The 14,751-nt window shown below is 34.6% G+C and overlaps 2 protein-coding genes across 20 annotated transcripts in view; both read left to right on the top strand.

The window, feature by feature from the left end:
* The window catches only part of LOC106179099 (myoferlin), a 48,032-nt gene extending 38,386 nt beyond the window's left edge, over positions 1-9,646 (top strand). For all 19 annotated transcript variants that reach the window (XM_087002863.1, XM_087002851.1, XM_087002849.1 and 16 more), the window contains 15 exons: positions 796-906; positions 1,109-1,237; positions 1,752-1,907; positions 2,517-2,608; positions 2,930-3,100; positions 3,432-3,577; positions 3,987-4,126; positions 4,523-4,611; positions 4,867-5,010; positions 5,375-5,465; positions 5,761-5,860; positions 6,220-6,389; positions 6,798-6,907; positions 7,656-7,803; positions 8,097-9,646. In XM_087002863.1, coding sequence (XP_086858989.1) covers positions 796-906; positions 1,109-1,237; positions 1,752-1,907; positions 2,517-2,608; positions 2,930-3,100; positions 3,432-3,577; positions 3,987-4,126; positions 4,523-4,611; positions 4,867-5,010; positions 5,375-5,465; positions 5,761-5,860; positions 6,220-6,389; positions 6,798-6,907; positions 7,656-7,803; positions 8,097-8,135 — 1,836 coding nt within the window. In that variant the 3' untranslated portion in view covers positions 8,136-9,646. The remainder of the gene's footprint in view (positions 1-795; positions 907-1,108; positions 1,238-1,751; positions 1,908-2,516; positions 2,609-2,929; positions 3,101-3,431; positions 3,578-3,986; positions 4,127-4,522; positions 4,612-4,866; positions 5,011-5,374; positions 5,466-5,760; positions 5,861-6,219; positions 6,390-6,797; positions 6,908-7,655; positions 7,804-8,096) is intronic.
* A 1,371-nt stretch (positions 9,647-11,017) lies between these two features.
* LOC106157070 (matrilin-1-like) lies at positions 11,018-13,971 on the top strand. The gene is made up of 4 exons (XM_013532572.2): positions 11,018-11,540; positions 11,832-11,865; positions 12,164-12,793; positions 13,100-13,971. Exons 1-4 carry the CDS (start codon positions 11,508-11,510, stop codon positions 13,681-13,683), a joined length of 1,281 nt encoding a protein of 426 aa, XP_013388026.2. The 5' UTR covers positions 11,018-11,507; the 3' UTR covers positions 13,684-13,971.
* The last annotated feature ends 780 nt before the right edge of the window (positions 13,972-14,751 follow it).

The raw sequence follows: 14,751 nt of genomic DNA, 5'->3' as shown, positions 1-14,751 counted from the left end.
ATACTGCATATATAACCTGTACGTATAGAACATGTATAGGTATGTACATGTATAGTGTAGTGCAGTATAGTTATGTGCTGATTTGATTGAAGGTGAATGAAAAAACTAACAGTGAATGCTCCAGACCTGTCTTTCACTTAAACTAATATGTCTTGCTTTTTATAGCCATCTAAATAGACTGCCTCAACCATCCTGTTTGGCTATTGATGTATATTCGTAATATAATTAAGCACAATTCTGAAGATTTCAAGTTGACACAGTGGAGTTTGTTATACTATGCTGCTTGTTTTGTACTAACTCCACATATCAGTATACTTTGATGCGTGTACTAAAGCCTTTAGTATAAATATTCCATAAAATACCAGCTTTTGGAGATTTATTCCTTCTGAATTTTTGTATCTCATGTAAACTTTTTCTGCATACACGTGTGCGCTCACTGGCACTGCTTGGAAGTTGTTTCTGTATTTTCACATTTGGAGAATAAATCTTGGAACACTAAGAAATACACTCAAAAATGAATTATATCCAGTGTTGATGGATCATTAAAAAGTTCAAAAATCCTTTAACCTTGTTTACATTTCTTAACCTTTTATTTTCATGAAAAAAAATTAACTTACATGTAATTTGCACCAAATTTAATTCTTTAAAATCTGTATAGCATGCACTGATAATGGCATGAATCAACAACGATCTGTTCTCAAAAATAATTCATTTTCATTCTCAGTTTAGCCATAGTTGATCCAACTCTACCATTATATTTATGTAGTTTGAAATTTTTGCTATTTTGTTTCATAGCCAACTGAGAGTATTCTAGAAGAAATAGACTGGTGGTCCAAGTACTATGCCTCCATAGGGGACATGGACAAGTGCAGGGCCTATGTGGAGAAAGGATATGATTTACTGGAGGTAATAATAATAATAATAATTGAAAAAAGACAACAACAATGATAAAATTGATGATGATGATGATGAAAAAAGTAAGAAATGTTCCCATCCTGAATTTATATTTTCATATCTGCCATTGGTATAATTATAATATCTTAATGAGACCGTTAAAAAAAAAAGGAAAGGAAAAATATTTCATCAAACTTTCCTGTTGTATATCCAGGTGTGTCCTGGTGAGCTGGAAAAGACCAGTGGATACAATGAGTTCAAAGACTTCTGTGAAACCTTCACTATCACAAAAGGAAGTAATGATGATGAAGATGAAGAGCTGGATGATGTTGGGGAGCTGAAGGTCAGAATCGACATCCTATTTACTTGAATACTCATTGTTTGATTTGTTTATTGAGCAGTTGTTTGTTTGTTTGTTTGATTGGTTGGTGGACTTTTTATTAATTCATCAGTTGATTAGAAATCTTGAATGAATATATTTTGAAGCTGCCAAGAAGTGGATCTGAGGTTTTACGGCTTTTTGATTCTTTTTCAAACAATTTTAACATTAGAAGTGCCCAATAGTGTTTTTATCGGTCAAAAACTTTCCTGATCATACCTGTTACATATATGTGAAGCACCATGTCACTACTTTTGTTTCTGTTTTTAAATTTGATAAGTAAAAAGAAGAAATATTGGGAACTCAATCTTGTAAAATCAGTGTAGCCAACATTCCATTGACCAAAATCCGTCGATTTGTTAAAACATTATAAGCAAAGAACAACATTTTGAAACAAGGGAAAAACCACACAGGAATATGTGTTGATAGATATGTAGATTTGGCATCCCTATATAGACTATATCACTTTCCCTTCCAGGCCACATTCAGGGTGTACCCACTCCCAGGGGACTACAATGCCCCTGTACCAAATAAGCTCCTGAACTGGCTCCCACCCAGTAACCCAGAACCTTGTGTTGTCAGGATCTATGTGATCAAAGCACTGGACTTACAGCCTAATGATCCCAGTGGACTGGTATGTAATAATAATTATAATGATTGTGATGATGATGATATTATTATCTCCTACAAGGTCATTCGTCTTTAATTTCTTTTAGGTTCTTGGCAGAGGTTTGCACTCTCTGAGTGCTTTTCTAGTTATTATTATTATTATTATTATTATTATTATTATTTAAGTAACAATTATTTTTGCTCCTGAAAGTTGGATATGATAGTTCTAGAAATGAAATTGTTGTGATTCTAAAATAAGTACCAAATACATTAAAATAAATACATATGACTGTGCCAATTTAATCTTAATTGAATTTTTAAAAAATGACATGAATTTCAAATACTGGAAGCTCTCTGAAGAATATTTTTTTAAAGATTGTAAAAAGTACCACAAATATCCAAAACCTAACAAATTAGCCAAGACTTTTTGCTTTTGCAGACACTGAATATATTAAAAAAGATATCAGTTCTCAATCATAGTTTAGGTATTTTTTGCGACTGTCTTTTACTATCATCATGTGATGTTTAATATGATATCCTCCCAATATTTTAGATGTATTTTGTTAATTGTGCGAGCACTATTGCTTACAGGAAAAGATTTTTTTATAATTGACATCACATGATTTTATTTCAGGCTGACCCCTATGTCAGCATACGCCTTGGCAAGAACTCTGTAAGCAATAGGGATGATTATGTCCCAAATTCTATCAACCCTGTATTTGGAAAGTAAGTATTACATTTGCATGTATTTCATATGAAAAATATAACATTTGTTTTACTCAAAAAAAAAAAAATTACACATTTCTTTAATTTTGCAACATTTTGAGGTGTTTTTTTTTATTAGTATTAAAACAGGTATTATTTTAATTATAATAATAATTATAGATATAAAATTTTCCTTTTTGATTTTGATTTATAATATAAATATATCAGTCAAGGTTGACTGGTGTTTTACTCTATCAGCAAATAATGTCTGGATTCAAAAACACTGCTAAAGAAATATTACATTTACAAAACTAAAACAATCTAAACTTGTCACATTCACAGAATGTTTGAACTGGAGGCCACACTCCCCATGGAGAAAGACCTGAGAATCAGGGTCAAGGACTATGACTTGCTGAGCTCAGATGACTTGATTGGAGAAACCCTGATAGATCTTGAGAACAGGATGCTCACCAAGCACAGAGCATTATGTGGCCTGCCTAAATCTTACTGCATGTAAGTAGAACATTATGTATTAGCATTATGTGAAGAAAAGATTATTAAAAATAGTTTTTTTCTCATAACTGAGAAGGTTTTAAGTTTTCATAAGTTTAAATTTTCATAAGATTTTTCTAACATGGAGTGAAAGATTTTACAAGAGTGTTTTATGTCTGCATGGGATTGCTTGTCATAGTGTTTTTATCCTAAATAATACAGTACATAGTTCATATTATGTGGTAATGATAATAATATTGTTTAAAGATTTTAAAGTTTAATGAACTATATTATTATTATTATTATTATTATTATTATTATTATTATTATTATTATTATTATTATTATCCAGATCCGGGGCCACTCAGTGGAGAGATACTAAGAAACCTCAGGATATTCTGGATGAACACTGCAAGCGCAACAATCTGGCAGAACCAGTCTATGTCACAGATGACTCAGTCAGGATTGGGAGTAAGCTGTTCAACCTCATAGATTTTGGTAAGTTAAATGTAGGTTATTAATGTATTTAATATGATTCTTAACCAGGAACTCCCTGATAAAACAAGCAAGAAGATATTAACAAAGAAATGTTTCTTTCAAATGTACTCGTTTTATGTTTTGAAATATTCATGCATAAAAGAATTCATCTGATTTCAGCATGCTTGGAGTATTTTAGCATGTATTTTTGAAAAGAAAAAGCTATAGAACTTTATTATTATTTTTCTGGACCTTACTTGTGCTGGATTGTTTGTGAAAATGACAATGTAATATCTATTGAATAGTAATTATGATTGATTTATAATACTTCTTAACTGAATTATTTCATTAATGGTTTGTGAATGTATCTGTGTAATCAGTGTATAGATAAGTGACTTATAAAGAGTATTTCACAACCTTTGTTTTACAGAAGGGGGACGCACATTCAATGAACACTATGGACCAAAGGAGCAGAGGCTTGCTCTCCATGTCCTCAACACATTTAATTTGGTGCCAGAGCATGTGGAGTCACGACCACTGTACAACCCACTACAGCCTGGTATTGAACAGGTTAGAATACCTTTGTATGATTTTATGCATGATATCCTCTTCATTGTCAATTGAACTTTTCATTTATGAACAGAAGTAATTGATAACATTATTCTATGGGAGAAGATTTTCTTGAAAGACATTTTATTGATAGAGAAAAGTGACTTAGCACCTTTTGGTGCAAAAAAATCAAGAATAAACTGGCTTGGTGTAAAGTCTGTTTCAATCATGTCACTTGATCTTGTTTTACCACTGTAGATGGTGGCCAATGATATTACAATGACATTTTTTAAAGCTGTAATTATTGAGAGTACTAACTGTTGCAGAATGAAAATGTAAAATAGGCCTTTGGTTAAAGTAAGGAAAATATTAATTTGAAAATATTACATAAAGTTTGAAACAAAAAATATTGCTTAGGGCAAGCTCCAAATGTGGGTGGACATCTTCCCTAAGAGCATAGGTCCCCCAGGACCTCCTGTGGACATTGTGCCCAGGAAACCTAAGAAGTAAGTCAGAAGAAAATGGGTCTTTCTATACTGGACTGCCATAAGAATTGCCATAAGTCTTTTCTTAGTAGCTTTCAAAATAATCTAATACTTATTCGCTAATATTATGTCTGGTTAGAGGCATACTTCATTGGGGAATGGGGTATTTTTAATCCCTCCCCCACCCCCTGGTGTGTTCCCCTGTGATTATTGTTATAAGATTATTTATTATCTAAAGTTTTTTAGTAGATTGTCATATTTCCATACTATTTTCAGGTTTGTCCTCCGTGTTATCATCTGGAACACCAAGGACGTGAAGCTGGATGAAGAGTCCATCACAGGGGAGCAGATGAGTGATATCTATGTCAAGGGATGGCTGGCAGGGGAGGATGAGAAACAGAGGACAGATGTGCATTATAGGTAACACGGTGTCATTTTTAAAAATCTCTCTCTCTCTCTCTCTCTCTCTCTCTCTCTCTCTCTCTCTCTCTCTCTCTCTCTCTCTCTCTCTCTCTCTCTCTCTCTCTCTCTCAACCTGCTTTATGCACTTGTCTTATTTCACTTATGTCAAATTCATTTGCGCAACAGTTTTATGATTAATATGTACTTTAGTTTGGAAATACCCTGGGCCAATGAAATTCCCCGCTCATAGAATTGATTTAGCTCTGAAATGAAAAATCAAAATTTAGAGCAAGGCACACGTAGTAGAATGTGTGCAGATGTGATAAATGTGTTAGTTGTACCTAGGAAGATGTGATTTCTAATTTAAGCCAATGTGTTTCAGATCACTGGATGGTGAAGGGAACTTCAACTGGAGGTTTATATTTCCACTGGAATACCTACCTGCTGAACAGGCCATGGTGCTCAGGCAGAAGGTATGTGTATATGCATATCTGTATGTATATTCATGTATATGTGTGCCTGAGTGTGAGTGACCTTAAGTAGGTATGTGTGTACAGATAGATATAGTATTTTTCTTAAGTAGCAGGATTATGAAAAAGTATGTTGGTAGTGCAAGGAACTTTTCTACAGAAACCAATTTTCATCCATTTAATATACTATGAAAGGTAATGTTCTTATTAATCATTGATATATTGAACATGATTAAATCAAAGGGATATATTTCAGAATTTATGAAAAAATATTCTTTTCATGCTATGTTTCTTGTAGGAACACTTTTGGAGTCTGGACAAGACTGAGAAGCATGTGCCCCCAAAGCTGATGATCCAGATTTGGGATAATGACAAATTTTCTGCAGATGATTTCCTGGGTAGGCCTACATCTCCTGTCACCAACTCACACTTGTATATAAAGATAACAGTTCTATTTATTTGCATGACATTACAACACTTGTAATGAATTGAAAGTATCACATTACACATAGTGTTGTCTAGGTGGTGGTCAGTTATTAAACATTTGCTGTTCTGAATGTTATTGCTTAGTTAAATTTTAATGTATTGTATTTTTTTTAACACCTTGGGGGGAAAAACACTTTTTTCTTTGGATAGTCCAGTCACTTCAGTACTTAAATTTCTTCTAATTTATATTAGCATAGGTTTATGGTCAGCACAAACACTTGTAATGTGTCTGATACTCAAGTGAAATCATAATTTAAATTTTTGTCCTCAGGCACCTTGGAGCTAGATCTGAACCGAATGCCCAAACCCACCAAGAGGTCTGGTTCCTGTTCTTTGGATCAGTTGATTAGTGCCCCCACCATGTCACTGTTTGAGGCAAAGAGGGCCTATGGGTACTGGCCTTGTTATGACACCACACCAGACGGGAAGAGGGAGCTTACTGTACGTTTTCACTGGTTTTTGATTATGTCTTATGTAATGATGATAAAAAGTGAATCCTGTCTAACACTAAATGTGTTTTATTTCTACCTATGAGAGATGTTGTAACCCCTTCAAGGAAAATACTTATAGTCTTTAAAAAAACGATTGCTCTTTATCAACATAAGTTTCTTGTGTTACAATTTATTCATAGCAGGATACTCATAAAACAACTAAAAGTAAAAAATGTGTAGTATACATGTACTGTAAATGTGGAGAGTTGGCAACAGTATTATAGGCACTTCTGTAGTGAACATTTAGAGATTTATTTTAAACCCAGGCACATTTCCAATTTAAAAAAATTGTGGATCACAAAAATACACATTCTGACGTACCAAATTAATCCAGCTCTTGACATGTTGTTCTCTTCAGGGCAAGGTAGAGATGGAGGTGGAAATTGTCACAGAAGAAGAAGCCGACTTGAAGCCTGCTGGGAAGGGACAAGATGAGCCCAATATGAATCCTCATTTGGATCCACCAAAGTAAGTTTTAGAATCTATTTTAGGACTAAACATTTAAGTATCATGGCCAGCTATTTCAAAAGGGGGGGGTCTTTTTCTGAAAAAAGTGGACCTTTGTGTAAATTGTGTAAAATTTACCCAGGGCAGATCTTTTTAAAAAAATGAGCGTTTGTTTGAACCCGCCAATTCCCATTGGCTACAGACCTGAATTATTTAATTAAAAGATTCAAAATTGTTATTCGTGTGAAGTACGAGTGGGTGACTAATCTTTAGAGTATTAAGTTGGTATAACTATGCACACAGCTGCTGCAGGTAAAATTTTGACCCTCTTTCAGCATGCATAACCTAGAACATGGTGAAATTTATCCATTTTTTAAGAACCTCATGTTGATATATGACTGTGTGGTCCTGTCAGTCTTTAAGTACATTTTCAATTTAAGGCCATTATCAAGCTGTGATAACATAAAGCGAGTGTGTCAGTGCATGCACCATTCAAATCAATGAGTATGAGGCTATCTGTTGTATGTTTTTGTCAGGCATAGGCTCTTTAACTATGTGATCTAACACATTGACATAAACCATTACATGTTAACCAAATTTCTAACTATTTGAGATGGACTGAAAGTGCATCTGTATTCATTAAAAATTTTTGATTAACAAAAAAAGTAAATTGATTCTGAAGAGACTAATCATGCATTTTAACTTTGAGGCATGAGGTTTTGACCTTTCATTAGATATTTTACTCAATTAAAATATTATTTCGTTTCAGCCGCCCAGAGACCTCATTCTTGTGGTTTGCCTCACCATGGAAGACACTGCGCTACATTGTGTGGAGGAACTACAAGTGGTACATCATTGGCGGACTGTTGCTGATCTTGTTACTTGTGCTCGTTATTCTGTTCATCTATTCAATCCCAGTAAGTTACTTAGCCCATTATATATGAAACGGTCAAGTTATTAAGACCAAGTGTTGAAATTAAGGTTGTGGTTGTGAAGGAGAGATTTCACTTTTAGAATAAGTCTTCTGTATGGTGATACTGTTTAAGTAAGTAAATAGATACTCATAGGTTTTATACATATTTTTATAAGAGACTTTCAATTAATTTAAGGAGATGAATGTAAGGTTTGATTTTATGACTAATTCTTAAAGAAAATATATCCATATTTTCATCATTTTATTTATGTAAAATACACTTTTTTTCTCTTCCAGGGTGTATCTGTAGAAAAGATCTTTGGGGTGAATGCCTAACTTAGAGAGAGAGAATAATTCCAATCTCTGTATGAACTATTAGAGAATGTCAATCATTTATTATATTATGCCAATTACCATATTATATGTTTATATATTGTTACCTTGGATATGGTATTAGAATTGTTTTTCAAATTAAAAAAAGTCATGATGAAGGACAGTGAAGTAGAGACTATGAAGAAGATGGTCGTGTGCCTTACTCTTAGAGACACAAATATTATTAGTAAAAAAAATTTATAATTGTAACCATGGATTTTGCTCAAAATGGATGTAGAATGTAAAAGTAATGTTATATTACTGCAAAATACAATTTTAAGTAATTAATGGAATATTTGTTATTTGGGGATATAGGTTTTGTTGCAATTCATTGGTAGAAAAGAGTATTATTGTTAAAGAACAAATTTAAAGTTTTAGATTCTCTTTAACTTTTTTTATTTATGTTTTGGAATAATTATAATTTTTGCTAACAGATCTTTTCAAAAACAAAAATACAGCTGTGTGTCAGAACATCATATGAAAGATGTTGAACTTAGTGGGCCTATTTCAACTGCATGTTTTTTGATTTGATAACAGGGTATATAAATTATAATATATTCATTGTATGATATATTTCAATGAGCCAAATTGACAATGAGTATTGAAGAAAATCATTCAAGAAGTATTGTTTATTTGAAAATCGCAATTGCCTTGTGCAAAAATGCTGGTAATAACCGTATTTGGCAATACAGTGCAATATAACTGTCTCTTTCTGTGCGTTTTGCAATGAAGATCTTGACTAATTATACACTGTACTCATATTTGTCTTTCACTTGTTTTTGTTGTATTATGGTGTTAGTATTAATGATTTATTTCTACATAATTGTTTACACACATTTACCAGAACAAGGTCCAAAATTGAAGAACAAAACAATTTGTTATTATCGTTGTCAAAGCAATAGAAGTCAGCGTGTGATTTGACGTGTATGGCAGGCACAAAAACGTCTTACTGAAGTCTCCATATTTAATCATTCAGCACAACTACAAGGTATGTTATTATGATATTTCATTAAATGTAAATGATTATTATTTTCTTTATGGTTATAAACATTACTTTTTTCATATGAAAAAAACCCAGTTATTATGAGTAACGTTCTTGCATGGAGAGAACTATGCGCAATCAGTATGATATTTCAGTTCAAAAAATTTTAATAGGTGTGATTAATAGTGGAATTTTTCCCAATATTGAATCCGTGCATGGATGAGTGCTACTGGACAGAGCTGTACGCAGTCACCCCTCATCCCGTGACTGATGAGATCGGTGAAGAAAGTTGACAGTTACTTTCCGTCTCTCTCTCTGCCGTGACCACTTCTGAATCACAGAGAGTAAAATTTCAATGTGTGGGAAAATATATAGGTTTACCCGGAGGAACAATAGTATTAGAAACAGAAATTAACTGCATGAATACCTTTGTAAGGAATTGTAATTTTTTTCTAGACACTGGGTAACAATAAAACGCGCAGTTCTACTCGCACATTTTCTAGTCTCTGTCTTGCGTTTCTTCAAATAGCATACAGAAGTCGAACAAATGCGTGATTATATATTAGCTTATCCTTGTTTTGAGTCCTTATCCAAGTAGATAAATCGGAAATGGTTTTGGCTTTCGTTACATAACAAACGAGATGTGCTTGTAGATATACCTGTATGCTCGCTGACCAGTTCAAACGAGGTGGACATGATCTACGAGAGAAAGGTTTTTGAACCCGGAAAACGATTAATAAACATTTAAACTGCGTGTGTCATGATGACAATTGATTTGGTTATGATTTTACTATGAGTTATGATATTTCTAAAAATGTCTTCTCGGGTGACTGTGTGTTGAGCGTCTGTAGGAATTTGATAAATGTTTCACTTAGATTTGACAGCAAGAGTACATCGTTTAAAAACCCGAGACCGCCTAAACATCTTCAGTTTATAGATAAACAAAAATCCAAATTAGGTTAACCACGACTGCCTAGGTCGAATCGTGCGGCTTTGCCTACTGGAATATTTTAACGTTTCAGTTTCACTTCAAAACTAAAAAGCATGACTGAGTGCCTTTTTTGCGGCGACGTGTTTATCATCATTTACAAACGTCATAGGCATTCTTCTGGTCTTTATTTCATGCGTGTTTAATTTGTGGCTGACGAGAAACATTTTTGTTGTAATTGTTTTCACAGTTGATGGCAAGCATCGCGAGGAATGCACCCCACGGTTGGTGTTATAATGGACACATTGCAGCAATCCCGATATTTTGATGCGCTACATTTTTTACAGTTCACCCTTGCTTCAATTTCAAATAATAATAATAATAATAATGAGGTTTAAAAGGCTGTTATGTAACGACGAAAAAGGATTTTGTACTATTGGAATCATTAAAGATCGGACCATTGAAAAATAAATTAAAGGAGAAATAAAAAAAACGTGGCATTTTTAGTTAAATTGTTTCTCTTTCAACACATTTTATTTTGCTTGCGTGTGTGTGTGTAAGCTCACTGGCACAAATGAGCCTTTTAGGTGGACATTCTATTAGGAAAGATGTCCGTCTAAAATTAATCACAAGACTGAGAAATGGCACTTAAACCAGGCCGGCTCCTTAAATTTTAAACAGGACGACCACCAGCGTTAGATGTTTGAAAATAGACAGAAGATGTAAACCACAATATCATAAAGCGTTTCAGACATCGTGCCAACGTGATGACACAATACATCTTGTTCATTTCAGTCTTCCCTTGTTCATTTCAGTCTCCGACGGTTCTTCCCGAAATGGACACAGTCACGCTTCTTTCTGTCTCAGAGAGATGAGTAATGGTTCGTTTTCTTCCGGTCATATTCGTTGCCATTTGCAGGAACTGAATCAGAACGAACGCTCCTATAAATGTGAAAGGTTCCAGTGTTTGAACTCATTAGGATAATAAACTTCGAACAGTGAAGATCAGCTCATTTTGGTTTTCTGTTTTATAACTACAATATCTCCAAGCTCGGGCTAATCTGACATTTTTGACATCGAAAGATCTGCTCTAGGAGGTAAACTGAGGAATTTCAGACCTCCCGTTTGTAAGAAAGAATTTACAGGGCTGTTGAGGCACCTGCCAATATTTCTTAGCATAACTGACTATATAATTACAGTGCATTTCACCTGACATTGAGTGTCTGTTTCAATTCAAACAGGATTGTATATTCGACAAATATTTCTGCAAGAGAGTTGCTGTTCAGGATTAGGGTAGGGTTATATAATTGTTCGAAATCTGAGCGGAAGAAGTGAGATCTCAAGAGATCTATACTCAGGTGAAAAGTACAGATTACACAACGACCCCAGGTATACGGAGAAGAGCGACAACTTTCTACGCAGGAAGATGGAGGGTGGATTTTTCCTAAAAATGTTCATGGTAAGTTTGTTCAACAACGGTATATTAGTAAAACATTATTTTTCATATTCCACTGCAAATTTCGAGTTATTATTAGAATTTGTTATTTCAAATAATGAGTAGTAATTTAATAATGAATACAATGAATATATTGGGAATTCCTATCCTATGTTAAAAGCGAAGTAAGGACCTAATTCCAAGGAATATTTTTAAATTGTATTAATTAATGTTTCTTAATTATTGGCTACTTTTTCTTATTTGTAATTTTGTAGCCTGCAGTAATGTAAATGCATTTTTTTCTTCTCTTTCCAGATGGTTGTAACAATCAAAACAGCATTCAGTGCAGGTAAGTGCTTAAGTAATTCTAAACTTTAGAATTGTTTCTGGAATTATTCTTTACAGTTTCATTCAACTTTTTTAAAGATTTCCCGTGACATAAAACATTGTAATTATTGTCCATTTTAACAGTTTATTCATCACTGAGGTTGTATTTATGTATTTGTTTATTTATTTATTTATTTACGCAAAGACCCCATATCTTGCACGATTTACCGCAAATAATTCACCATCCCACTTTTTACCGAAACTTATCACTTCCAACATTTGGTGAACCACACGTTTTACGCTATCCTCTTCCTCTCCAGTGCCCTACTCCAACCCAAGAAGGGGAGATATCGGAATCGACTGGCTCCACGTCTCAACTTCCACAGGGTTCCAGTGTTACAAACCGCTGGATGTGGTGTTCCTTTTGGACTCGTCCCGTGCCTTTCAAGGTCACCGGTGGAACAAACTCGTCGATTTCACATACAGACTGACTGAGAGATTTCCTCTGGGTCGCCGCAGTGTTCGAGTCGGTGTCCTGGCATACGAAACGTCCCCGCATGCAGTGATTCCCCTCAACACCACCACAAAACAAATTCTGGATAGTATTTCGTCCTTGCGTTATACGCAAACTGTGAGGACAAAGCTCAGGGCGGATATTGCCGGTGGTATCGACTACATGAAAGAGGTTTTCTTCTCAACTGATGAACGCTACGAGGCCACCAGAGTTGCAGTGGTCGTTTCCGACTATGATTCATTGGCGAATCAATCTGTCCCCCTAGCAATTAGAAGAGCTACGGCAGCTGGTATCAATGTCTTGCCTATTGGAATTCGTTCGTCTCAGTCAACTTTGGAGCTCTCTGGTAGTTTCTATGGAGAAAATTCAATCCAGCTGGGGAGTGTTAATGATCTTGACAGCATCACAGATACAGTTAAAAGAAAGACTTGCCAAGGTGTGTATTTTATTGCTTTGTTTTATTATATATATTGTTTTTTTTTTTCTTTTTTGTTTTTGTTTATGCATGGAATTTGAATGGGTTATAAAATACAATGTTTTTTCATTTACACGTATTTTCAAGCTTCTTTTCCACTCCCAAAATTTTCCAAAGTTGTTTGTGTAAATAATGAGTTCTAACTTTAAGCAAAATTTGTATTTGCTTGAAAAACTATCCGCCTGTTAACCTGTCCATTTGAACAGATATGCGCAACTGTTTTGATTATAATAATGAACTCGTATTTCTTTCTTTTTTTATTTGTAGCTCCTAACCTTCCACGCTCTGGTGGTGGCTGTGGAAATGGTTTCCCAGTAGATGTCACCTTCATCCACGACGCTTCCAACTCTGGACCAGCAAGAGCGCGATATTCATACCACTTCATGCAAAACATTGTGAGACAGTTGGACATCTCGGAGCAGGCCATTCAAGTATCTCTCCTACAACAGCCATGTTTACCGGTATTAGATTTCGGCCTTGACAGCTATAACGATAAAGACAGTTTGCTAAATTCTCTGAATGTTGGTTCCCCTTTGGCTGTCAGTCATTTGATGAGAACAGCTAGGATGAGCGCTGCGCGTGTGGATGGGAGCAGGCGGTTTAACGCAAAGAAAGTTGCCGTCTTAATAACTGATCGCAAAATTAATGACATTGGGCCATCATCACGTGAAGCTATGAAATCTAGGCGAGCTGGCATGAAAATTATCGGTATCGGCATAGGGGAAGACGTAAGGATCGCGGACCTAAGGGAAGTATCCAGCAGGCCGTCAGGGGAGCATACATTTCACGTGAAGAGACACGAAAGCCTGTCAGAAATTAGGGAGAAGGTGTTGAATTTAATATGTTCATAGTTTGTGATTTTTGAAACTTTAAATTGGAACATTAGCATTATTTGCCAAGGTGGTGAACTGACTTGCCTACCTATACGACAAGTCTCTTAACTTGTCATGTTGGTTCAGTTGGTTATATTTAAAACCTGTAAATACTTCTAGATTTGATAATCCAAATAAACTAATTGTATTATCTTTTGCAAGTTCGTTATTTTTATAAATTGAATTTTTTTAATTGTTTAAACGCAATTTGGTAGTGCTTATTATAGTAGTATTTAGTGAAAACATTCTCTTTAATAAAATTTTTAAGAACAATAATGCTTTTTATATCTCCTCAATGATGCAAGATTCCATTAAAGTAATAATTGGCAAACAAAATAGATATATTGTTTTTGTTAGATAAAAAGAATATTCAGATATTTTTGCTTCAGAGAAATCCAAACAAAGAAAAACAATGTCCATTAGCTGAAAATAACACCAAGAGAACGGCAGAGTCCTTGTGAATAAGTCATTTTGAATTATGTCAAAGTCACTAAGAAGGCTTATCACAGAATAATAACGGAAGATTTCTTAAACACATGAACTAGATAATGGTGAGAAAACTGTGAATAATAAATAAAAATTAACTGCGCTCGTATCGGTCGCCAATGGTATTCATCGCACAGCTTTCGATACGCTTTCGTGTCGCCGTCATATTTCTTACCTTTTTTTAAGATCTCTTTTTTTTTAGATTTCTCGATGGGCCTCCCAGATCCAGTAAATATTTTCTTTAAAAAGTTTGTATGCGATTATCCGTTTCCCAAATAATGATTTCCGTTTCTACACAGCAGAACTGAAATGATGAGAGACTAAAATATGCATTGGCTTTTTTCCCCACCATCCGCATCCCCAAGCCGGGTTCTTCATCTCTGGTTCCCTCACAGAAGTAATATATTGACTGTTTTTAAAAACGATTCTGGCAACCAGAAACCAGTGTCGTTTTTCGAAAAAAAAACCGAGAATAGTTTTTGCGGATGGAAACAGGAGTGGACGGAGGGAGAGGCGACTGGCGATTTGCGTCTACCGAGACCAGGTAACCTTTACTGCGGA

This window comes from Lingula anatina, chromosome 1 (assembly GCF_051362555.1).
Source record: "Lingula anatina isolate TDL-2025a chromosome 1, LinAna3.0, whole genome shotgun sequence".
NCBI classification, from domain to species: domain Eukaryota; kingdom Metazoa; phylum Brachiopoda; class Lingulata; order Lingulida; family Lingulidae; genus Lingula; species Lingula anatina.
The sequence above is the reverse complement of the archived record's forward strand: the minus strand, read 5'-3'. Positions and strand labels throughout refer to the sequence as shown.